A 27,266-nucleotide genomic window follows, 5' to 3' on the forward strand; every position below is an offset into this window, starting at 1 on the left:
GTGTGTGGAATAATCTACACCAAAGCATTTTTCATAAGGACTTTGAGTAATATGTTATGGAAACCCCCCATGAGAGCACAAGGGCACAGGCCTAAAGCTTAATACAGAGCATGAAACCCTGACGTGACGTAATATCTTTATGTTTTACAGTAAAACGATATGGAATTCTTTATAAGAAATACTGATTATTAAATTTGTACACCGAAAAAATACGTGATGACGTTAGCATACATACATATTCTACTGGCAAATTCATCAGGATATTTGTTCATTAGATGCGTAACTTTAAAGAGGCCATGCACCAGGCCAAATATTATTAATACATGTGCAATTATAATAGAATCACAGGATCAGAACGTACATTTGCATCTAATAATGGGACATCTTGACTGAACCTATTTGCAATGTTGTGACATGATCTGCAGATGGTCAGACCAAATCTATCAATGACTGCAAGCAGTTATGTGGACAAAAGAACTACAGATGTGTCCTCATACACCTTGGGGTATATTTACTAAAGGTCGATATTAATAGATTTAAAACCAATGAAAAGCGATCAACATTTATGTTGTATTTCTGGAGCTAACTCACACATTTACTAATACTTACAAAAAAAAAAAAGATCTAACATTGGCCCTGATTCAGAGCCGGACGCTCTGACCAGAGCGCTCGCTCTGAATCAGGGCCCTCCTCCATTAATATGGAGCGTCCTCCTGGACGCTCGTATAGCTGTGGGTCACCACCAACAGCATATACGAGCGCACAAAAAGATGGTCGCGATGGTCTTGACCATCGGACTTGCGAGGGAGCCCCTGCGGTCGGGTTTCCCAGCCGCAAGGCCAGGAGTGATTTTGGCTCTATCAGAGCCAAAATCACTTCCACTGACATCACTAGTGATGTCAGTGGGGCCGGCTTCAGAGGGTAGGCGTGCCTCCGTCTGGCAGGCACGCCCACCAAAGGGGGCGTGCTGTCAATCAACATCGACAGCACGCCCACTTTGGTGCGAGACCCGGAGCGATGGAAAGTCCTTCGCTCGCCGGTTCTCGCGCATGCGCACGACGGAGCTCCCTCCGTCGTGCGCATGCGCAGTGGGGACCATCGACCCACTTGCGAGCGTACTGCCGCTCGCGAGTGGGTCTGAATGACCCCCATTGTCCGTTAGTAAATGTGTGATTTAGCCCCAAAAACACAACATCGATGTTGATCAATTTTAAATAGATTGAAATCGATCTTTATTAAATTTACTCCCTAGCTTCAATATGCCATGCGATGCGAGACGGCTGGCGCAAGCGAGTCGCCAGATCCCGTGCGACTCGGCTTGCCCCAAGCATACTTTGTCCGGAAAATACGTCTTAGTCGCAACTGGATGTGACAAAACGCTTTAGGAGATTGCACCGATTAATTTGATATGAAACACTTGTATATCTCTGTGCAGAGTCAAACAGGACCTGGAGTGCCAAAAACAGATGTTTGACGTGACTGTAGCAATAGTGCATGCAGGGCCGGTGCTAGGGAGTTCAGTGCCCCCTGCAAGCTAACTTTGTGCCCTCCTACAAATACTGTACGTACTCTTTTCTTTTAAATATATTTTTTCATTTATAATAATTACTATATGCTAATCACAGTCATTGAATCTTTAAGATCAACTGCACAGACAGTTAGTGCAAACATTACATCATTTGGAATTTTTTATTTAAATGGTATCGTCTCCCTCGTCCTATTTGTGTATGATATAACGTGGCATATAAGAAGGCTACACTTCACTAAAAAAGTAATAGGAGGCAAGGAGGCTGTGACAGAGCAGAGGTGGCTGTTGTGGCCAGGCACTGGGAGCACAGAGCTGAACGGAGTTGATAAAACAGTAATGATAGCGTGATATGGAAATAAAAGTAAACACACAGCCATTTACCACGCAAACATTTCTTTAGTCTTTATAATAAATCATTTAATATTTTCCAGGGTCCATATTTTCAGAGGAAAAAAAAAACAAAAACACACAAGTACTTTATATATTTCCCAAGCTATAGAAACAATAAAAAACAGTGCAGATGCAGTTTAATAGAACTATTTTTATATATTTATTTGAAAAATACTTACAAAAGCAAATGTTTTGACACTAAAATATTTAATATTTACTCTAAGCTGTTAACGTCAGTGGGTTTAAGCATGCAGTGATAACAGTCATCTGTTATAAGCTTGCTACAATTACTGGAGGGAAGAATAAAGAGGTGGGCAAACCTAATCTTAAACAACCATGGCATTGCCACCCCCTCCTCTCCCACCCTCCTTACAGTAGTCAAGATTTGTGCTTAACTAGCTGCACGGTTAATGCCAAGTTGCTTTTTCAACTAACACTTTTAGTCCATTGACTGCGCGCTGGTTTATTGTATCGAGCACCGCATGTGCATGGTCTGCTTAAGATTAGACAACTCACTGCCGGTGGGATTTCCAGGACTTTCTGGCAGGAAAAGCTATTAAGGTACAGTCGAGGGAGGACAGAAAATACTGTACACCCTGTCGGAGTGTAGTGTGGGTTATGGAAACAGATATTGTCCTTTGGTCGCATAGACGCCAAAAGGGAATCTACACATAACTGCAAAGTTATTTTTTTTACTCTAATGATCACCACTGCAATATATAACTATTGCTAACTGAAGCAGGGTCTGAAAGAGCAAAGGTAATGATTTACAAAAAAAACAAACAAACCTAGAGTTGTATGTACTTGATTTCTCCTTTATAGAGTATTTGATAAACACCCTGTACACATTAACTCTCTCTAATAAGCAGATTATTGCTGGATGAGCACCATACTGACAAAAGTAGAAAATCTTCAATTGTTGTCACTGTGTGTTCAGTGGAAGAATGGTTGGTCAGAAATTCACACACCTGAAGGAGCAGTGAGCTGGCTGAGCGCACTTCTGGAAAATGATCTGCTAGTTATGATGTAGGTGTACTGAAAAGCCTTCCTGCACCAGTTGGGGAATCTAAAACAATAATTTTGATTCTAACTCTTGCTCACACATCTAGCACAAAGGGACTTTCCACAGGCTTAAAGGTGTTAAGACAAGACTGGCGATCACTCTACAAACAAATATCCTTTGTATTACAAGGCTTGGATCAAAAGGTGGAAAATGCAAATCGGGCAGGTTTTGCAGAAACCGTTTCATAGGTTTGCTGGGCGGCTATAAAAATACATTTACCTCCCATTTCTAGGCATGGCAGAAGTACCCCTCCAGCTGGCTGTACCATAGACGTCAGAAGCGGATGAAAGTGTCCGATGCGGGGAATATGGTGGAGGCTGCCTCCAACCATCCATTTGCGGGGCAAAACTATTGTGTCTCCAGTCTACCTCTGGTGGCATGTCTACTCTCTTTGGACCCTGAATCCTTGGCTGTGGAGCAAAAATGTTTCCCCATGTGTCTCCTTTACCCATTGAAGTGCTACGTGGCATTCTTAAGGTACAGTACTCTGAAGTTGGCGGAGGAGGTGGTGGCCTACGATTCATGGCTGGGGAATCATAACCTCCATAGCCCGATGTCTGCTGACAGAGGCCATTTGGTAGTCTTCTGGCAGATGAGCCCACGAAGCTAGAATTGACCATATTTTGGTCAGGTCCATGTGTATGCACTGTGCGACCTGACCGCTGGTAGTAGCTCAGACTACTTTGCTCTGTAGCCCCTGGTTGTTGCCACGAGTCACCTGGAGATCTTTGCAGTGTAGTTGAGTATACATTGCAAGGGATCTTAGGTGTTCTTGGGAGAGATGCATAGCTCAGAGCCATATCTGAGAATTCGTTACCTCGGACACTTTCACTCCTGTCAGACAAAGCCAAAAACTTTTGGACATTCGGGTCTCCTAAAAAACAAAAGGAAGCAATCACAATATATTATTTATATAGTAAAAACATACCTCACATCTTAAACAGTAGAGACCAATCCACTGATATTATGTACTATGCAATAGCGTAGTATCAGATCGGAAAGCTTTACCACTTTTCTTAGCAAATAACTTGCCTTTGGCATAAGCCAAAGATTGATGATCAAGTCAGCAATAATCTGTTGTTAGAAATGGCTAAATATTAATGATCACAGCAGAGTAGTTTAGTGTTAAGCAGGTGTTAAATGTGCTTTAAAAAAATTGTATTTTCTGGCCCGGTCCTTTCATTGTTAAAAAACAAAAACAAAACATGGCTAATTTTGAAGTGATTTAATTTTTAGTAAAAGTAAAACAAGTTTAGTACCAAGAATAACCTCTTACTAGAAACCTGTTTTACCCTAGATTACAGTGCTAAATGGCACAGCTCTTCCATTCAGCATATTTGCATAAATTATTCTGAATTGCCTAGCATCCAGTCCCGGTGTCAGCCAACAAAGCCAGAGTCTGTTTATGATATGTGTATTGAGCCTTTGTTCATGGTTCTGAGCTGCTCTCCTGTGCACAATGCCAATTATGTCACCTCACAGGAAGGAGTCTTAATGTACTGAGTGGATCTGCCAAGGTCACCTGCACATTAATAGTGTGGGTCAGGGGTGTTCAACAATCTGCCATCCAGCTGTTGCAAACTACACATAACAGAATACCCTGCCACAGTTTTGTTATTAGGAAATGCTAAAACTGTGGCACGGCATGCTGGGATGTGTAGATCCACAACAGCTGGAGGGCTGCATGGTGTAGGTGGTGCTGTAGAAGAAGAACCTGGTAATTAATATCAATAAATGAGGAGTAGGTTGAAGGAAGAAGAGGAGGGAAAGGGAATGGGAGGAGGAACTAGAAAGGTGAGGCTTGGGGGGGTTGGTTGGGAGGCCGGGACAAAAACTGTTTACTCAGGGGCCCTGCTTTTAGATCCTCAAGAAAGCGGTGGTATGGGTACCCTAAAGATTACTATAGATAAGAGAAGCTGTGTGATTGTCTGTAGTTAGTTTCTTACTGTCTGAAGAACAGGTAAGAGGCCTGTTGAAAGACACTGACACAACGATAGATAAATGCACAAACAAACTGGAGAGGCTGGAAAAGCATGTGTCAGTCTCTACGGTCAGTCTCTCACTGCCTGGGGAACAGGTCAGAGGCCTTCTGAGAGACACTGTGATTACCGAACGTAAGTGCTGTGCTAAAAGACATCTGCTTTGTGAGAGGAGCATTAGGTCCCTCCACTCAGACAGGTAATCATTTTATTTAGATAGCGGACAAGCCAAGATTCACTTTTGTTTATTTTTGTGCTGCTAATAAAACTGAGGATATTAGTACCAAGGCCTTGGATTGGTGTACTACTACTTGGTTGCTGCATGACAAGTTCAACTGTTTACCTCAGAAGACGGAACCCTTACCCTGATCTTGCCACACATGGTGGAGAATGGGAGCATTGCACCTCAATTGCAGCCCAAAAAAAGATTTTATGTAAAAAATGTAGAGACATACATATATTTGTTTTGCTGTTGGGAAAAAGCTGTTTTGTTATGAAATTCCTGCTGTCATACCCTCACATGGTAGTACATGAAGATTTGTTGCATCAAGTGTCCAAAAAAGGAGAAGATATTGTGGCACAATTGATAGTTGCTAAGGCATATATAGAAGAAGTGTATTCGATCTGGGTCATGGTCACATATCTGCGTGACATCTAAGGGTAAGGAAACCCTTTGAGAGAATTTTGAAGCGGTTTTCTGGCCGGGGGTCCATAAGACGTATCTGACTACTCTGCATCCTGCCCCTGCGCCCAGGCCACGTTATAAAAGTCTGCTTGTCCCATTACCCATTTTCAGGTCTCGTTAGAGAATACCTATAGATTTGGTTGGACCTCCAATACAGTCTGCGCGTGGTCATCAGTATATTTTGGTGAGAATGTATTACGTTACCAGATACCATTGTGCAATACGTCAACAAAGACAATTACTAGGGAATAGTACATGTCTAAGGTAATCATAACTGATCAGGGTACCTCATTCGTGTCAAGAATCATGAAAGCGTTGTGCCGCCTGTAAAGGGTTACTCAGCTAAGAACCTCAGACTGATGGGTTAGTGGAGAGGTTTATCAAAACTTTAAATACGTAATATGTTAAAGAAAGTGCTGGATACAGATGAGAAAGATTGGGTTTATTTATTGCCCTATTTATTGCTGGCCATTAGAGGTTCCACAATCTTCCAAGGGGTTCTCCTCTTTTGATTTGCTATATGGGAGACACAGAAGGGGATTGCTGGATATTGCAAAAGAGACATAGGAGGGGCAACCCAGTTATGAGCAGGACTGTTATTGAGCAGGTTTCCCAGATGCAGGAAAAAATAACTGAATTGGTGCCGATAGTGATTGAGCATTTGGAACAGGCCCAACAGGCACAGCAAAGGGTGTACAATCATAATGTCCAGTTACGCCCCATTGCTCCTGGAAACAGAGTACTTATTTTGGTTCCCACGGTAGAAATTAAATTTCTGGCTAAGTGGCAAGGACCTTTTGAAGTCATAGAAAAAGTGGGTGAGGTTAATTATAAAGTGTACCAGTCAGGGAAAAGAAAGCCAGAACAGGTCTACCATGTAAATCTTATAAAACCTTGGATAGAGTAGCTCTGTCAGCCACCCCGGTCCACTCGGTAACCGCAGTACCTTTGGTTCCTGAAGAAACAATAGTCAAAACCCTCTCAACTATTTGACAGCATGAGGATAAATAATTTCTAACCCTTTGGTTAAGCCTAGAGTAGTCAAGTACCTTGCCCTTTCCAACCTTTCAATAAGTACACAAGGCATTGGGTTGGCATTAAACTTAGACACACTATTCAATTTACGGAAATCATTGTAGAAGTGTAAGCTCCAATAGCGTTTTGGAATGAGTACAATGGGACTTGACCACTCACTGTGTGACTCTGCACTTAGCGCTAAATCCAACATTTTTTAAATTTCTTTAGACACCAATTCCCGTAGGGCTTTGAGTCAACCTTAATCCCTGGTTCAGTGATTATGTCATGTTAAATGACTGTAGTTTTACCAGGTATGTCAGAAAACAAATCTCTTTTTCTGCACCCGAGGGTCTGTTCAAATATAATATGCTGCCATTTGGGTTTCATGGGGCAGCCGCCACCATTCAGAGGATGACGGATAAAATTCTAAGGCCCCATAGACAGTATGCTGTTGCTTCTCTCAATGATGTAGTCATCTATATTCCTGATTAGCAGTCTTATTTAGCCAGGTTACAAGCAGAGTTGGACTCCATCTGTGAGGCAGGATTGACACCCAACCCAAAAAAGTCTTGCTTAGGGATGGAAGAGGTGACATATATTGTATACACCATGAGTAGAAGTGTGACAATCCCAAACTTAATAAAGTTGAGGCAATACAATTGCCCACGATCCCTATATATGAAGCAGGTGAGAGCTTTCTTAGGAATCACAGGGCATTAAATTATATAATATTTATACCTAATTTTGCCACCATTGTTGTCCCTTTGACTGACCATACCAAGGGTAAGCAGCCAGTTATAGTTAAGTGGAATCATGAGGCAGAAAAGGCTTTTCAGGCGTCGAAGGTAGCATTGTGCACTAACCAGTTTTGATGACACATGCCTTTAAAAATGAATTTGTTGTGCAAACAGATGCATCAGATATAGGGATAAGTGCTGTGTTGTCTCAAAGCAAAGAGGGTGAAGAGCATCTTCTTATTTAAGTAGGAAATTGAATATTCACGAGAGAAATTATGCCATTGTTGAAAAATAAGCATTGGTAATTAAGTGGGCATTAGAAACACTATTACGGCAAAAATTTAGATTGATTATGGATCATGCACCTGGATAGCTAAGAATAAAGAGACCATTGTGAGAATAACTAAATTATTCTTCACATTGCAAAATTTAACGCATAGGCCGGGAAGCCAACTGCCCAACGCAGATGCTTTGTCCTGTGTTTTTTTTCTTAGGGACTACAGGTGTTCTTATCCACAACTCGTAACAGGAGGGAGGAGGGATATGTGACAAAAACACTGGAAAGGTTGCCCATGGGTATAAACATGCCCAAGGTTTTTAGCTGCTGTCTGGTAAACAGAAGCTGGTTAGCAGCCTAGATTGCCAGATCACCTATAAGAGGCTGATAAAGAGTGTATCAGTCTCTCACTGCCTGGAGAATAGGTCAGAGGCATGTTGAGAGACACTGTGATTGCCAAATGTAAGTGCTGTGCTAACAGACTTATGATTTGTAAGGGGGATGTTAGGTACTTCCACTCAGAGAGAGCTTCATTTTGTTTAGTTTACTTTTAGAAGGGAAGAAAAAGAAGGGCAATGGAGAGGGAAGGGAGAGAAGGGAATAAACAACATCTACGAGAACCTGTTGCATAACAGCGGTCATTAATTTGAACCTGGAATGGGCCTATTATGTCCGGCATACCATGGAGCCCAGACCTGACGGAATGAGTTCACTGTGCCATGCAACAGGCCACAAAAGTATTCCATGGAGGTCACATACCATATTTTGTTGGTAATCATGACCATGGAAGGTGAAGAAGCTTTATTCCAATCTGTGGCTAACTGCAATTTAGCCACGGTACAGATATTCTGAGCAAGCAGGAAATTGGGTACATCTTTGATGGGGTTGCCCAGCAGAACAATCAACAGGTCTCTGGGAATTTAGACCCCAGTTGCTCCGTTGGTAAAGATCTAGAACATAATTCCATAAGGTTAATAGGCCCGGACACTCCCATCAAACATGGAAAAAGGAACGCACACAGCCAGTTTCTGCAACATAGGTTGGAAGTGTGAGAGTAAATAGAATGTATTCATTCCGGAACCATATACCAACTGGAGCATATATTTTTTTAGCATTTTCCCGGATTTCAGTGTTTATAGAAACGCTTTGAAGAGTTTTCATTGGATGAGTGACCACCCCTCCTGGTCCAAAGGTGCCCCCAAGTCTCTTTCCCAGGCAATTTTAAATGGCTCTTTAATGAATTTCTAAGAAACTCTGTTGTACACGCATGTAACAGATCACATTGTATATTAGATATTTATAATGTATGCACACCGTTTCAACATCTTTTTATGACTTGTGAGGTATACAAATCAAACACTACACTACGTGCTTCAGATACACTTCCATCATCAAATATAGTGTAGAAATCCAAAAGAATGAGCTACTCTACAAGCCTTCTAAAAGACAGCACAAAGGGCATAATGGGTAAAGCGAATGAAAACACTACTGTATATGAAGATAGTCACAGACTTAAATAATAAAAAAAATAAAATAAAAAAAACATGCAGGAGGGTTGTGTGCAATTACCTGATGGCCTGTGTGCCTCACCCACCATGCTGGGCGCCAGTACCTCATGAGATGGGTGCTGCATCTGGGTTGGGTAGTGCTGGGGTTCATAGGATAAGACAGAAGGATTGTGGGTATAAGGGTAGGAGGAGGAGCTGTGAGAGCGATGACTGCTGTCCACAAGCGGTTTCCTCTCATTGGATGCCTCCTTTTAAAAAAATGAAAGAAAAAAAATATATACCCATAAACAAGATGGTTAATGTGAAGCAGGATAAAATATTGTCATAAACCACATTTTTGCATAACAAACAAGGATAAAACATGGCTAAACACATACTATGCACACACCCCACTGTAAGTGAACAGCACAGACCATAGGTAATGTGGTTTTACAAGAGGAGAAAATACTTTTACATTAATAATATTTAGGTTAAATGATTAAGCACCCAGAGGGTGTTTTGACAGATGCAGCTTTGACAGGAAGAAACAGTGGATCTAGTTGGCCATTACTTATAAAAGGTTAATGTACAGGTAATATTGGTCCCAGAAACTAAAGTTCTGACTTTTGGTTGTTGCTAATTTTAACACCAAATGTTAAAGTACACTCCTCATACTGTAACAATAGTAACAGAAAATGTAGTGAAATGATGGCTTGCAGAATGATTTTATTGATAATGCACCTCCTAAATAGAACCCCATAGAAAAAACTACCAAATGAAGCCTAGTCCTGTTTCTATAGGACTGTTCGGTAGCAGGATGAGAGAAGCAGTTAGTAGCACCCTTAGAACCTTCCACAGTCTTAAAAAGCATGAGGTTTTAAATTGGAAGTTGTTTATGCAAAGCTGGCTAACATTTGTCTGATATCAAGTTGTCAAGCATTTCGGTGAAGTTGTTACTACTTACAAAACTGTGAGAAGAGACCAGGGTCTCTCCTCTGCTAGAGATGACAGTCCCACTGAGGCTCCGTGCCAGCCGCCGAAAATTCTCTGCACTGTACAGCTCGTCGTCCTCTGGTTCCCTGCTTTGGTCCCTGCCATGAGCGACCTGCAGGCGCACACAGAATTTGGCAAGTGGCAGAAATGCTTGCAGCATACAGCACCAATTAAATCTGCCGCCACTTTTTTTTTTGTTTTTAATAGAGCCACCTAACATATATGTTTTGTCACTGATCTTTTAAAGCATGAACAATTTCCAACCTGTTGGGATGTCACAAGCTAGATTTGCTAGAAGTTAATTTGGCCAGGGCACAATCAAGTTTAATGCTGAAATATTTTTGGAGAGACATCAGACAACTTGTTTGCAGCAAAAATATTAATGACAGTTAAAAAAAAAAAACTCCAGGTAATTTTTCTGCACAAACCCCTTTGCCCCAAAATTAAGAAGTAATTGGGCCCCACATCCAGGATTCCATAAGAATCCAAACGTATTGTCCATGCAATGAACTCAAAAGGTGGGGTGGGATTGTGAGTAAAATGTATTTACATGGAGCTCTTTTAACCACTTGATATAAATAAACCAAATTACCCTATAGCAAAGCAGCCCAACATGGGATGAAGATTAGTGCTGAATGCAAAGCGGAAGCAAAATAGTTCTGTTACTATTATGTTATACAAGCAAAATAGAAAAAAAGAGCATATGAAATGAATTGGCCATGGGCATTCCATAAACAGATACAAAACAATGGTGTGTCTCACTATAATTGGCGCTGAAGTACACCACTCAACGCTCATGCATGCTACCAAGCATAATGGGACATCTAGTACAATAATACCTGAAAGGTTACACATCCCAAGTTAAGTTATAAACAATAGTTTGTGCAGAAATCACAAGGTCTAAACCAGATTCTCAGCCTGGATCAGTAACCAGTTTGGCCACAAGCATAGGAGGTCTAACTGCATGAGATTCAGTCATTAGGAGGGCAGGCCAAACAACTGGACCTTTTCTGGCGTCACTGGGCCTGCAAGTGCAGCTAGGAGATGGCCTTGCATGGGCACGCCAACAGAAGCCATGTCTGACCACCTTGCCCAATAACAAATGTGGTATCTGGCCTGCTTTAGAAATTCTATTTCATAGACTATGGCCAGTCACAAGCTCACCACACCAGCCTGATCATTTTTAGGCACAGGAACCAAATTACAAACTTACCTTCACCCCACCCAGTTACCACATCCGCTTTACCTTAGACACAGGTGAATGAGAAGTTCCACAGAGACTACGCTCTATCTCGGCTGTTGGAGTCCTTGAAAGACCTCGGCCAGACGCATACTGAATCTTTCTTGCTGATGTGTTGTCCAAAACTGATGAGACTGATGAAAAAGGAAAGTTAAAGGACAAATACAGCAAAGCAATCATGATTCAGCAGATTTATAGCACAATCTGAATAATAATCAAAACATAGCATTGCAAGTCCAGATGAAATGTGGGTATCAAACGTAAATTTAATTGTGTGCACACAGACGTGGAGTTGGGAGCATAGATAAACTCAACTTTAAATCACAAATCCCTGTTAAATCTAAAAACAATATTAATACATTGAATTTGCAGCCCTTGCATCAATTGACAAGATTTGTCCGGACGCAAAATGCATCAATTAACTGGATTTGCTCCTGAATATAAATATGGTCCTTTGTGTTATTCAGCCCAGACCACACACTTGTTATATTTTAAATACTCAATAGAGGAGGTCCAAGCGCTCACCTGGTTTTCCAAATGCCTGTCTGGTATTCTCAGGCCTCCGCTGCACATTCCTGTTGCCTGGACATGTCTGCAGGCTGGTGTTATACAAGGTATCCAAATCTGTAATGTCTTGCTCTGGATCCTGCTTCCAATCCTGACGTAAATCAAGGGAGCTCTTTGATAAACCATACCTTACAGGCTTTCGATTGGGTGAGAAACTTGGATGAGCATGCTGTTCCACATTCATATCATCCACATTGGAGTTATAATATCTGCTGACACTATCCACCCACTGGTTGGTGGGAGCAGAGGCAGGCAAATGAACTGTGCTTCCAAACTTCACCTTCTTCTCTGATTTGTAGCAAAACTTTCTGCAATTAGCATTGTCATCTATATCTCTTGGTAACCCTTCTTTAGTTGACACCATGTTTTGGTTGTTGAGATGGTGCATACTGGACCCATTTATATTACATGACCCATCCTCAGAGTCTGGAGAAGTACTTGCTTGATCTGTGCTAACTGATTTATTCGCTTGAATGATAAGAGGCTGGGGACTGGACTCTGAACTCAAAAGATTTAAGGAATTCTGTATTGGTGAAGACTTCTTCTCAGAGCTGTCTATTCCAGTAAAATTCACACCAAAACTGCTTCTCTTTGGTGAGCCCCCCTGCAGCCTTTGGAACTGCTGTGCCAGAGAGCGCACTAACCCCTTGCTTTTTGGTGCCTCAGATTTGATAGTCTCAGTGATCACCGGCTCACACTGTTTATCTAACAAGGTTGCTTCACTGTTTGTTCTTGAGGACACATTGCCTGGCTGAAGGTTGAAAACCTTTGTGCCAGCTGGAGAGACTGGTGTGACAAAGCATGAACCAACCTGGTCTTCACTTGTATGAATTTCTGTACTGACAGATTTGTTACAATGAGTTGGTGGGTTGCTTCTGTCTGGAGACTGAGCTTGTGTTCGACGTGCCCAGGGGAATAGCAATGACGGCAAAGAACCAGATTTAATGCCATTGAGCTTCATCTTCCGTAGAGTTAGTGGACCATCTTTAACTTGGTGTTCCTCGGCCCCCATACCATTATCAGGACTTCCATCACTATTTCTCTCACTCTTTAGCCTTTTGGTTTGTTGCTCTTGGCTATAATCATCCACTCTTACTGTTTTATCAACGGTACAGTGCGCAGGCATTGAGGCACTCCCCGGGGAATCGGGATCTGTAGGAGCAGGGTAGTGTGAAAATGTTTGGCTACATGGGCTATGCTCAGAAGCTGACAAGTTGGAAGACTCCGCGGATGATGAAAGCAACTCATGGCTAAAAGCGAACGGGTGTATTAATGGAGTGGATGCGAAGTCCTCCTTTGTGGTAGTCTCCGGCATTACCTGTCGGTTCATTGGAACTGTGTCCGAGATAGCCTGGTCACTGCAATGATATGTGACATTTTGGCATATTATTATCAAAATCTATATATTAAAAGGGATTGTATGCCTAATTATGAAGAAAATACAACTTGTAGGTCTTCATCCTCAGTCCAAAAAAAAAAAAAAAAAAAAAAGGCCACTGCCCTTTATTTCAGATATCTTGGCAACTAAGCGTGATGTTAGGATAAAAAAATGTCTACCGGTGGATTCCATCAAGTGAAAAGAATGTCCCAAGTATACAAACTAATTTCATTTGGTAAAAGGAAGGAAAAAGAACTACAAGATGTATGAGTGTCATAACCAGGTATATTTCCCAATTGCTAGAAAGTTTACTGAAAGCTGGAAATACAATAGGACAGAACATCACAGAGGCAAAATTTAGTTAAGCACTTACAAGTGCAACAAAATGCAAGTAACAATGATACAACCAAGCGGCAATGAAATTAATGCAGAGGAGCTTCTCCAATGTATTAGCTTGGAAGGCTAAGGGTCTCCTATAGCCATAAATTTTCAATTTCTTGATTGGCGGATCCTGTAAAGGCAACTTACAGTGCTACAAAGAGGCCTAATATCATGTACAGTTTTATCCTTTTCCTAATTGTTATGACCTGCTCGAATGTGCTACTTAAAGGAAGACTATATTTCTCTAAAATAAAATATTCTGGGTGTAGAATGATCAGCAGGGTATTGAATGATCAGCAGTCTGTTAAGGGGAGTGACACATGGCAATCTGTAAGCATTTTTCTGAGTGGATACACGGTTATGTCAGACTTCCAAATGCTTGATACCTTCTTTGGCTGTGGCTTACCCTGCAAGGCAGGCTGAGCAACTTTGGAGAAGGGGTCTAAACTGAAGCAGCAGGTCTCTGGTACAGTTCATGCAGTATCTCCCTGAACACTGCTTCTGAACAATCATGGGGGTCAGCATGCAAAGCCAGCTGCTTTCTTCAAGGCACAATCAAGCAAAAATTCATGTAATTTATGCAAGACCCCATGTTGATCAAAATACAGTCAGTTTTTATTTTGGGTATAGTTTTCCTTTAAATGCATTCTATGTCATGTTAAGAGCAACAGTTCACTAGTTCATTCCTAGTTAAGGAAGTTTCATGGCAGCTACCTTGTAGATTGGTTTATAGGTCCCCCCTGTGGAGAGGGGTAAGCTGGTGGCAGCGGTTGAGGAATTGTCGGCAGCAGCATGCGGTCCTGGAGACTCCGTGCTTTTCGTAAACACATTTGCAACTTCTTATCTGCTAGGACTCTGCAGTGTGTACTAGATCTGGCATCATGCATGGCAAGTCTGAATTTAGCTAAAATGCAAAAGAAAACATAGCAGAAACAGATGCACGCACACAAACCAAAATAATAAAAAATAGGATGCAGAAAACAGCATAACATGGAAACATGCAATAAAGAGGAAAATAAAAAAAATATATATATAAAAAAAAAAACTTAATGTTTTTTTTCTTAAGTTATCAAAAATGAACATTTATGTAAGCAATGCATCTTGGACATGTTAATTGAACCAACTTAATGGATATGAAACAGCCCGGCAGCAGGAACAGGCTTGTTGTTAACTACATGCCTTTCAAAATGAGCCATAGCATCGAGATAATTGGTCTGCTACATTTTTAAGACATATTTTCCTACTGCAATTACCTGAACAAAAAATAAATTGATGTTTAAGGTGTGTATTAAAGCAATGATATAAAACAGCCTGGATCATTGCAAAACTACGTAAAACAAATGTAGTCCTTCACACAGAGCAATAATTTGTACTACAATCAAGATATTCAGTTCCTAATCCCGACTTTTTTATATATAATTTTATTAATTTTTTTATCTCATGTTACAATGTTGTTTTTGTTCATATATGGTATTTTATTTACATTGTAATTATTGTCACGAAAAGAGTGGGATGCAGAAAAACACACAAATTGACATCAAGTAGAAAAAAAAAAAAAAAAATAGGGTGAGTATATTTAGCACACTTAGGACCGGTTTCAATTAACCTAGATATTTCTTACAGCATGAAGAAAGGGCTTGTAGCCTCAGACTTTTAAGCCCAGAGCTATTCAGTTACAAGTCCATTTCCTCATGCGACTAACGTATGTTAACCCATAGATTCCGGGAGAAGTAACTGGAGTTATGGGTTAATGCTTTTGCGGCAGTCGCGATAAGGACAGAAAGCCCAACTTAACGCAGATTTCTGTTTGAGTCGCAGAAGGAGGTGAACAGACATCCACGTTAAGTGCAGCCTACAGGCTGTAATTGATTAGCCCAGACACTGCATCACAGCTAATTCTAACTTTGAGGCTAACTGAATTCAGCCCATTAGGGGTTCCCAAAGACATATGTCTAAAAAAAACCAAAAAAAAACCCAAAGGGTTAGTTAGTAAATATTTACATTAACTTTCTCAAAGAAAATCCTATTAAACATAACATTTACTGATATGTGGTAAAATTGATTTGAAAACGTGTTTTACTACATATCAATAAATGTTTTAATACGTAGGGCTTCCCAAACTGAGTGCCGCGGGGGCACTTGCAGAGGTGCCGTAGATTGTTCAAATTGTTGTCAGTGTGATAGGTAAAACCAGTGCTGGGGGCTGCCAACCATAAAATATGTGGACAAACCCTGTCCACCACTACATAACTGAACCTAAGCATAACAGATTAGCATAATTGACTTCATTTAATATTTTTTCTGAATTTCTCAATAAGAGACTTTTGGCCTTGAGGTGCCGTGACAGAAATGTAGACACTCTAGGTGATTCAGAAATGTTTGGGAACCACTGACAGGGGATTTTCTCTGAGAAAGTTAATGTGAATATTTATGAACTATCCCTATGTTTTTCTGAGATACAATTTCTTGTGATCTCCTTAAAATGCGCTAAATATGCTCACTGTATTTCAATTATCTGATGCTGAAATAATCCTGTTGGAATGTCAAATGAAATTTAAGGGTTTAGCTAAATAAGAATAGCACAGTACGAGCATGTCAATGTCTGAATTTGCCAAAAACACTCGTATTTTACAAAGCACAATAAAACTAAGAGAACATGTGCAACAGGTAAAATAAGGCAAACAACACTAAATAGCAAGTTTTCTCCAAAAGGGTTTATTTGTCTGGTATTTAATGATATGGGTAGAACTCACTAATGTGTGTGATGCATGTTAGGTTTTAACTTCCAATAACACTCAACATCGATAAAGCACAAAGCATCAGGCAGCTGTAAAGTGTTTGAGTGTGTGTGGGAGGTCACAATTACCTCTGTAGAGCCCCTTGGTCTGCTGATGCAAAACGGATGCAAATTGTTAACTTCGCTCTATTCAAGAGGACCAAAATTCCGGCAACTGATTGAGCAGGTCTTGTGACCATCCAATCAGGTGTCTCAGCACTTAACTAAATGTCCATAGCAGCTGGAGTAATGAAATAATTAATGCAATAAGAAGCATTGGTACAGAGATCATGGCGGATGATGTCCTATTCCAGATATAATGACCTGAGCATCTCCGATCTGAATTATATGGGCTATATATTGAGTAGTTGTTGTGTGATAAAGTTGAGCTATAATTTTACTGTCATGGTTGACAATAAATAAATCCTATAAGAAAGCAGCGGTTTGAAATCCAGATAATAAGAACGCTAAAAAGGATTTTCATCCTCAAAGAGAAATTCAACAACTGCAGTTACAGTGTGATCTTCATGGATGGCTATCATTACCAGATTCTCCGCAATACTACAGTTAAAATACCTAAATGACTTACAGATGTGAGAACCCTAATGATCTGTTTCAGCCGTTCCCAAACGCGGTCCTCAAGGCTCTCCAACAGTTCATGTGTTAGAGATATCCATGGTTGAGCACAGGTGGTTAAATCAAATTGACCGAGGTACTAATGAAGTCACCTGTTCTCAACCATGGATCTCTCTAAAATCTGAACTGTTGGGGAGCCTTGAGGATCGCGTTTGGGATCCTCTGATCTATTTAATGGTGGCCACCAGGCACCAAACTTAGGGCACAATTGCATGTAAAGCAGTGCATGGAATCTAAGTGAAGCCATCGTAGAGGACATCAACGAGCAATAATGCAACATTCACAGGGGCAGTGACATGTAACTCTCATGACCCAATGAACGTACTCTAGCAGCAGTCACCAGCCTGTCCTCAGCATTCAGTCCATCTCTGTGTCTAGATGGAAGCGTCTAGATGTCTGGAGTTCTTATGCTAAAGGGGCACTACTGTTACTGTGGGTACAAAGTCCAGCAGTAGTTTGGTAACCGTGGCCAAGTACCTGAAGAATGTGTGACCTTTCGCTCAGAGGAACGTTAATTAAAAGTCTATCCTGATCAGACTTACAGCCAGATGAAAGCTGTTTTTATTACAGATGTCACATGAAAAATAATTGGAAGCAAAAGCGCTGTTTCCACACAGGCAAAGCAACGAAAGCAGAAATAACAAAGCAATGAAGCATTTTAATTTAGTTAACAGCAATTTCCAAAGATTCTACTGAAATAGAGATAGGTCACCTTCCACAGCCAATAGCTGAGCCACACAATGTAAAGCATGCCATGTTAAACAATACGCATTAAAAGCAGAGTAAAGCATTGGTTATGGTTTACTTACAAATCGCTTCATTACACAGTGCCAAAGCTGTAGTGTAATCTCCCTTCTGCTCCAGCCTCAGTGACTGCTCGAACACAGAGTCTGCCTCCTGCATGGACCGCTCAAAGCTGTCGCTCCTCCCTGCAATAGCCACACAATCATCATCGTTCCTTATGTGGATTACATAAGCATGAGTGCCTTACACAGCTTCTTTATAGTTGCTATAGTCACAAGACTTCTTTATCACAACATTGCTTCAGTATTGCTACATTTCAGAAACCTTATTTAGCCAGTATTTTCTGAGATGCATGTACCAACAACACTGGGTAACACGCCTGCCAAGTACGAATGACAAAATGGTCTGTTAATATTAAAACCCCCCAAAATATTGCGTTCCTCATACTCAACATGACCAATGCACACCTAGGTCACAAGTCGAACTACAAGGAAAAGAATGCAAATAGTGATGCCAATGTATCCCCATATGGTTGCACATCTAAGTTAAAAGGAACCCTAGTGTCCTGATTCAATTCAGGGTGAAGTGTCACTGAACATCATACTTGTCCATTACAGTACCCTCAACATCATTACTTTCCTGAGCACCTCTATAGGTTGTTAGTTAAGAGTAGCGATGTTGCCAGATGAAAAGTACCGTTCCCTTATGTGCGAGACATACTTTACTCTCTGCTTGCAACAAAAAAAGATTCTACGGCAGAACATGTAAAACCTGTACCATACACAGAATACTTTGTTTACCTTGTAATAGTAATAACGTGGAGGCCAACAGCAATAAGGTCAATAGCGTTACTGCTGAATAAGCTATTCCACATAAGGACATTATATACAAATGTCTCTGTACCATTACATATATCCTATAGTGCAGTGCTGTAAAACACCACACTAGATACTGGTTGGGTACGGGGTGCCGGCACTCGGAATCCCGCCGGTCAGGATATAGGCATCCCGACAGGGTTAGCATACCGACACCTTTCGGTAAGTATCCTAACCTACCTCTACCCCTAAACCTGCCTCCACACACCCTAAACCTAACCTCTGCCCCTAGTGCCTAAACCTAACCCTCCCCAGTGCATATCCCTATCCCCTACCCCTTCACCTAATACCACTACTTACAGTCGGGATGCCGGAGCCGGAATTCTGACTGGGGTCGGTATTCTGAGTGCTGGAACTACATCCCCAAGAATCTAGGGGATGTAGTTCCGGCACTCAGAATCACGACCCCAGTCAGAATTCCGGCACCAGCATCCCGACGGTAAGTAGTGGTGTTAGGTGGAGGGTCAGGGGATATGGCACGATCTCACAACAAAAAAAGCTAACATTTATATAGTGACAACATATACTTGTTGTGCTTTGTAATTGATTAAAAGAATTTTCTTTTTACAAAAGTTATATAAACTGCAGCCAGGCAGCCCACGTATGTAAAACATAATGCAGTTTATAAAGAAAAATACTCATTATTTAAATTCATGACTCAGTCACGTAAAAAAAGTAAGCATATAAGTAGTTCTACAGTTCTGTAACATAGAGCAATAAGTGTTTAATCATCTGCACTAAAATTGTTTGAAAGATGTACACCTAAATAGAGTGGCAATAAACCTAAATGGAATTCAGACATCAGACTCTATTGTTCTACAAGGTGAGGGTATGTTGTTATTAAATACTTACTATGGGTGGACATCTCATTTACTATGCAAGTGATAAGATCACTTTAGATGACCAGAGCTCTAGATACAAACCAACACTTGCAACTTAACAAACACCCCTGAAGAAGTAATTCATGACGAAATGCATTGGGTGATAGTAGCTGCACTCCAACAGTGTGGTAGTGTGGTATTGTGGTCTTGCTGTTTACATTATGTCACAGCTGGTGGTCAGCTACATGCATAGAAGAATTGTTTTTAAGTACGAGTATTTCAGTTGTTTTTAAAAGTGTATTAAATTTGTTATTATACTACGTGAGTGGCCTTGGGCCTTGTTTCTTGGGTGTCTTTGGTTGAATGGTTTTCCTGTAGGATCCATCATCATATGTTGAGACTGTGTATTTGTGTAGGCACACAAAAAGTGGAAGTTTATGTTTAGCGAAGCCTGAAGTTTCATTCCTGAAGAACCCAAAAATGGAGATACAAGATCTAAAGACATTTCAGATAAGCTATATCTCAAGAATTTTTAAGGTAGGCCTAACCTTTATCTAATCTCAACTGAGTCATTTTCAAATTTACTTCACTATAAGCGTGAGTGATAGCACAGAACAACATTAAAGTGTTGAAACTAACAATCCAGAACAAAGAAACAAAATGTAATTCCATGTTCTTGGCACATAATTCCACAATGTAGACTGTGTGTTAGGCATGTATAAAAACTAAAGCAAATTACCCTGGTTCTGTAACTCATCCAAATCTAAAAACCGCAGAGGTCGTGGGTTAAACCCCATAGCAGCCTCAATTTCCTTTTCTCGTTTCCAGCGAAGCTCCTGCTCCCTGGCCCTCCTGGCTACTTCTTCTTGAAGTTCGTCCAGTTCACTCTTCATAGGCAAAGGACCTTCTGTTGCTACAAATGTGATACAGAAACATTCTGAATAACCACAGTACTGGAGGAGTGTATGTTTTGTTTTATTTTTTTTATGAAGTCTGTTGATTGTTGTATCTAAAACAGATTCAATTTACATTACGCTATAACATATGCAAGAGAGGTGGATAGTTCCTAATGATGAACATCTTCAATAAGGACGGGGCACACCATGGCAAAGTTATGTGTAAAAGTTAATATCCATTTGCCCTCTTTAGATTGTGCAAATTGCTCACTCTGGGGAAAATTTAGGTTCTGACTGGCCTGTAAAGAAACATGGTGACCGGTCAGCCTGGGCAAATAAATAGGACATGTCGATGTGTTTCCAAAGCTTGCGTGCAAGGGATGTCTACTCATCAGGATCAATCGGTCCCTGGCACTCTACATTACCCTTATATATCACTATGGAAACTACTTACAGCAGGTGGATCAAACAACCTGTTTGCATGTAGACATCATTTACTAAGTATAAATAACCTTCAAGTTTTGAATTTTAAAGCATTCTAATAATATTAAAGCCTGGGCTTTGACTTTGTCACGACAAGGTGCTGATTTTTCAAATTTACAACGTGCTTACTCTGTATGCTTTTGGTCACTGGCCTGCCGAAATAAGTCTTCTCCCAAGTCCTAGGTTTCTGGAAGACTGCCATAAATAAAAATTTCCTATCCGTGCAGACGGCTATTTCTAATATAAATAACATCCCTGATCACCTTAAACGGCAACGCTGTAATACTTTCATCACTGGAGAAAATTTTCTGTGGACTCTCTAACAAGTACCCTGCTTGCCCTGAGGCTGTGATGTGGACAAGGGTTTGCTCTTGACAAATTAACAGTTATGCTATTTATTCTGCATTTCTGGATCTTGACATTACTAAGGAGGAATATTAAAACTCTTTGATATTCAAGAAATGCAGTTAAAATCCACTTTGCGCACTTACACAGGGATGGGAATATATGTTTTTAGGGGATTTTTTTAAAACAAACAAACACTAATTGCACACAGGTGGGCTGCAATCAATTAGACCAATAATTAAAATAGACTACACCAGACTTTAAAGGTGCATACACATAACGATTTTTTGAATGATTATAGTTAACGATATCGTTTATCGTTGAAAAAATCGTTCACTTTCTAAGTTAAAACGATGAATGATCATCGTTCATGCGCGTTCACGTTTGTAGTTTAGTCAGAGTGACCAACTCAACGATTTTCATTAAAGGAATATGCAAAAATCGTTTGTAGTTCAAAAAAATCGTTCATTACATTTAGTAAATGAACGATTTTAGTAAACGATTTTCGTTTACTAAAATCGTTCATTTACAAAATCGTTGTTTGTGTATGCAGCTTAAGGATTACCTTGGCAAATGGGGGTGGTGGGGAATGTGGATATATTTCTTTGGAAAAATGTGGTGGTGCACCCTAATGTACCTATTGTGTTATAGACACATAGACTCTATATAACACTATAGACCTCAAGTAACCAGATATGTGCATTTGTTTTGTAGCCTTACCAACATGCGTGGGATGGACCTTAACCCAGACACTGGATGCAGAGTCTGCCATATCTAATGCACTGCTGCTCTGAGACTTTGGGATGTTCCGCCAGGTAGGAGCTGGAGCTGTACCAGGACTTTTCCTTGAGTGATATTCACTTAAAAAAAAAAAAAGAATTATGTAGCTGAATATAAAGTGTAGTATTACATATAACATGAATATAAAAGGAAAAACATTTTCATCTCTGCATAAAGATTGTATGCGACATGTAAAATGCAATATGATCTAATAATGTGGTAAAGGTGCATCAATGCCAATCACAGAAACTAATTAAACTGTCTGGTTAGGCTACTACAGGTGTGTTTGGCTTAACTGGATACAGTCAGCTGACCTGTAGACAGGCTTAGCTAATGAATCCGGAGGTAACAATTGGTGCAGCCAATGGATGACAACAGACACAGACGGCAGAAAGTTGTCTTATCATTTTGTGGCCAGAAGAATAAGAATCCAGGCAGATGTTTACAGCTCTGACTGATAGTTGTTGAAGGCCTACACATATGGGCAAGCAGCCTAAAGCTGGCCACACATCTAAAGATTATCTGTCCAACCAGCCAACAAGTTGATTGGTTGGAATGAAAATCTGGTAAGGTATGAAAGCAAATGACAATCAGCAATTTGCTCCCAAACGCCAGAAAATGGACAAAAACTGTTGTTTGAACAAATTGTTTAGATCAAATATTTAACAAACTTGTCTAACGACCATTTTCCTCTGTTTTCTGGCATTTAGGAGCAAATTGCTGATCATCAGTTACTCCCATACATTACCAGATTTTATTCCAACTAATCAACTAGTTGGCTGGTTGGACAGATAATCTTTAGATGTGTGGCCAACTTTAGGCTATATGAGACACTGAACTGGTTGCTTTGGGTTACACTACATCTGTATCATGAATAAAAACTTCACAAGCATTTCTCAAAATCTATACAAATAAAGCATCAAATTCTTTAAAAGAAAAATAAGAATTGGTCCATATATTTAATATCGATTATATTTTGTTTTATGTTTGTTTTGTGCAGTTTTGTTATTTTAATCTTTTAAATATAAGTGTAGAAAATAGGATTTTTGGTCAACTTATCGTTGAATCATTTTCTCTTATGGTGCATACACACGGTCAGATTTTTCCTTCAGATATGAACGATAACGAATTAAAAATCGTTCAGTCGTTCATATCTGAAGGAAAATCGTTCATATCTGACATGCCTGAACGATGGACGATCAACGATGCGCGTTCCCGATGGTCAGATAACGATTTCTGACATCTGATGTGTTTGCAGTCAGACTTGGATGATTCCATTCATTTTAATGCAGTAAAAAATCGTTCAATCGTTCAAATCGTTCAAAACTTTGGTAAAATCGTTCAAATCGTTGAACGACAAATCTGACCGTGTGTATGCTCCATTAAGCAGGCTGGGGAACACTGGACCATGGGGATTGTAGGTTGGGGCTGGAGCTGGCACTTGATGATATTGTAGCTTTAAACCCTAAGCACCTCCCCCTGCAATCCCACAATTCCAGTACTACGTTAAAAGAGTCCTTAGAGGAGTAGCAGGAACCCCATGAAACTGTTAGAACAACCAAACAAACCAGTCGGGAAAAAATACGGTCAAGAACCAAAACCTTGCACGACTGAGCATGAGGGAGGGAACGTAGTGTTCCCAGCCTGCTTAAGATAAAAGGATTCAATGGTAAGTTGACCAAAAATCCTATTTTCTCTTGCAGCAAGGCTGGGGAACACTGGACCATGGGACATTCAAAAGCCGCTCCCAGGGGAGGGAACACTCAGGCTGCCTGACCGAAGAACTGTAAGCCCAAAGTGGGTGCCGCCGGAGGCAAAAACCTAAAACTTGAAAATGAGCAAAAGTGCGGACAGGGGATCCGAGAGATGTATTACGGACCGGTGCAGCTGAAGCCCCATATTGTGCTGCCCAGAAGATCACCGCCGCCCTAGCGTAAGGCGGTGACACCCGGACTGGTGGCGGACGCCCCGCACCAGAATAGGCTTGAGTGTTGACAGAGCGGATCCAACGCGCAAGGGCCTGCTGAGTAGTCGGTCAACCATGTTCATGTGTGTCATAAAGACCCCGCAGAAAACAGAATCGCGTCCCAAGAAGACTTATCTAAGGAAATCTGCAGAGCTCAACACAACTAGCAGAGCCAGATCACCCCAGTCCCGGAAATACACCAAAGGAGGAAGAACCGGAATGACAATATCCTGGTGCAAGTACAAGGCCAAAACAAGTGTTGGCTGGAACATAAAACCTGTACAAGACACCCGCACAATCATCATGGAAGACAAAAGGCGGCTTGCCAACCCTAAACATGGAACTCTGCCAAGGGAAGGCAAAAGCCCTAAGGAAGACTAGCTTCCAAGCAACAAACTGACGATTCATTGAGCGCCATGACTTCAGTGGAGCCTAAGTGAGAGCCGAAAAGGCTATATTAAGATTCCGCGGCTCCACCCGTGGACAATACGGCGGCTAAAAACGCAGCCCACCTTGTAAAATCCGCTGGAAGAAAAAGGCAGGGCCCAAGCCTATATCGTCACAAAAGAAAGTTGTCAACCGGTCCCCAAACATTTCAGAAGTAAGGCCAAGAACCGTGAGAGGTGAAAACTCATAACGGTTACACCACAAGAGGTAGATTTTCCAAACCCAGAGGTAAGCGCGAGATGGAAACAGAGCCTGGGCTCGCTGCCTTGTACGGACTCCAAGAGAGAAAAAAACTGCAGCTTTCTCATTCTCACTCACAGAAGTCCCGTCATGAAGACCGACCAAGGAATGTGCCCTTGTAGAAATTGGCCAAGTTGCAGCAGGTCTGGATGAAGTGAAAGACGCTACCCCGGACCCAACGACCTAGGGAGAATGTCTGCGTACCATAACTAGCATAGGCAGCCTGGAGCCACTAGGATTACCCTCACTCTGGAAGCCTCCATGCCCCTGGAGACCTGAGGGAACAGTGCGAGCAGCAGAAACAGATGATATGGATGAAAAATTCCACGGAACAGGCAATGCAAATCACATGCGGAAGCCAGCGGATACCCGGATCCCATACCAAACTGTGGAGCCTTCCAAACGTGACGAAAGGCCCCGATATTCCCACGCTGAAGGTCTCACGTCCGAACGGTAGGAAGACTACTGGAAAGAGAGCCCGCTGCCCTGGGAGAAACGTGGTTCTGCTGAGGAAGTCCACTGTCCAATTTCCCCCTACCGGTATGGCCACCGCTGAGAGAGACGGAACAAAGGTCTCCGCCCCGGAAAGATTTTGGCATTGGTGTCCTGCTCTTGTGCCTGCCGGTAGACGTACCTATGCCCTTGCCGGGTCGTGTGTCCGACCGGCCAGTCGGTAAGGACAGACAGGGCCCCCCATGAAGCCCGAACGATGGCTGGTAGATCGAGTCAATCGAACAGCCGAGCAGTTGTGGATGTTGACCCAAGGATTGGACCTGGATAAGAATGGAAAACCCCCCACCAATGGAGAGTGACAAGTGCGGGAATGGAGACGAGAGGGATGCGGAGCAACCCTTTCCAGTTTGGAGAATTACCCCCTATGACACTTGCGAGTAGAAGCTGATCCATCGAATGGTCCCTAAGTGGAGACCATTATGCCCAACACCCGAATGTTCAACAAGGTCGACGGACAAGGCATCGACCAAACCGTTGCTCAAGGTTGAGTGGGTACGTTGACTGTCTGCCTCAAGAAAAAACCCAGCTGGAAAAAGGTGTCAGAAACCACCCCTAGAACTGAATGCGCAGATGAGGAAGCAAAGGAGACCTTGCAAAAGTTGGGATACAGTACTGATCTGAAAGTAGTTGAAACAAGCAACCTAGGAAGGTCCGTAACTGTGAAGCCTAAGTATCCTTCACAAACAAAAACCTCCAAAGAGAGCCGAATTGTGATACAGTCTGTGTGCAATATGGCGTCACTGACCCCATTGTGTTGCAAATATATGGAGCCGAGGCACCACCGAATGGTAGGGCCCGGAACAGCCAGGGAAACATGGTCAATTATCCACTGAGGTAGATGGACGAAATTGCCCGAAATGGAACCTGAAATACGTGTTCCAGACAGCTAGTGAGGGTTCATTGGCCTCCTTGCTGTGGAGTCTTGATCGGGGAGAGTTCATGCGAGTGAACTACCCACCACCTGGAGCTCGTGTCATGAAGAAACAAGATCGGTCGCAATGAGCCGTGCAGCAGTCAAACTAGGAAGGAGATAGAACCCTGGTGTCCGTGCAGCGGAAATGGAGTAAGACATGCCCCCAGAAAGAAGTGGCATGATAACACGGCCCAATGTCACCACGTTCGCCACTTTGCGGGGTAGAGCGAACTCCATAAACAATACCCAGTGTCCTAGAGGTGGATTGCCCAGGTCCAAGATGGAACCATAGCAAATGATGCCAAGTACCCATCTGTCTGCAGACTTCCCTCAATAGTCTCTGAACGTAAGCTAACTGGGTAGAGAGAGACACTCCTTGGAGTCGTGTCCCCAGAACAGTATGTTACTGGAAAAAACTTCCTCAGGAAAACGAATGCCTGCCGGGGAAAAGTAGGCTTGTGTCAGACTGACCTGCCAAGGACACTCCACCTCGAAGGAGGTGTGAAAACTTGGAAACGGGGACCCTGCCGTTAGGGATGGCCTCCAGCAGAAAAGTGCTTTCCCTGCCAGTGGGGAATAAGTAGTTCTGGCCCAGAGAGAACGACCTTACCAAACAGAAGATAATGTAAGGAACCATCTGGCAATGAATGCGTATGCAAAGGCCCCGTAAAGCCAAACTGGCCGTGCTGATACCCGGAAGCTATCTGTGCCCAGTCTTACCAGTTGATACAATTATTACAATTAATTGTAAAGTACATAGCCTTCCAGGAGCTGTAGGGGAGCCATCCAGTGACATACAGGAGAAAATAGCAGTGCTAGCAGAGGCAGTATGCCCTGTGCATATCCTGCTGAAAGCAAGCTGGCCGTCTGTGCTGCTGGAGGAGGGGGAGAGCAGCGATGGAAGCTCCGCTGACCGGAAGTACTTCCCATGGTGAGTGAAAACTTCGGTCCTTAAGCCCTGTGACACAAGGGCAGCCTGTCAGTGCGGACGCACCCCCTCTTTCATGGGAGGGGAACTGGCACCAAAAGCCTGGGAAAATGGCGGCCGCCATCCAGGTCCGCACCCTCTAAAAGGGGGGCTTGTGCGCCAGTCTCCCTGGAGACCGGAG

The 27,266-nt window shown here is 42.0% G+C and overlaps 1 protein-coding gene across 2 annotated transcripts in view; it reads right to left on the minus strand.

The window, feature by feature from the left end:
- Window positions 1-1,944: 1,944 nt before the first annotated feature.
- The window catches only part of USP54 (ubiquitin specific peptidase 54), a 132,636-nt gene continuing 107,314 nt past the window's right edge, over window positions 1,945-27,266 (minus strand). The window contains exons 15-23 of one of the 2 annotated variants that reach the window (XM_088475461.1): window positions 22,019-22,158; window positions 20,314-20,487; window positions 17,944-18,063; window positions 14,437-14,626; window positions 11,922-13,321; window positions 11,403-11,530; window positions 10,128-10,268; window positions 9,246-9,432; window positions 1,945-3,855 (exon numbers count right to left, since the gene is read on the minus strand). In XM_088475461.1, coding sequence (XP_088331587.1) covers window positions 3,197-3,855; window positions 9,246-9,432; window positions 10,128-10,268; window positions 11,403-11,530; window positions 11,922-13,321; window positions 14,437-14,626; window positions 17,944-18,063; window positions 20,314-20,487; window positions 22,019-22,158 — 3,139 coding nt within the window. In that variant the 3' untranslated portion in view covers window positions 1,945-3,196. The remainder of the gene's footprint in view (window positions 3,856-9,245; window positions 9,433-10,127; window positions 10,269-11,402; window positions 11,531-11,921; window positions 13,322-14,436; window positions 14,627-17,943; window positions 18,064-20,313; window positions 20,488-22,018; window positions 22,159-27,266) is intronic. The other variant, XM_088475465.1, reaches the window with a different exon arrangement.

Source organism: Taudactylus pleione, unplaced genomic scaffold (genome assembly GCF_031769625.1).
Source record: "Taudactylus pleione unplaced genomic scaffold, aTauple2 ptg000016l, whole genome shotgun sequence".
In the NCBI taxonomy this organism is placed as follows: domain Eukaryota; kingdom Metazoa; phylum Chordata; class Amphibia; order Anura; family Myobatrachidae; genus Taudactylus; species Taudactylus pleione.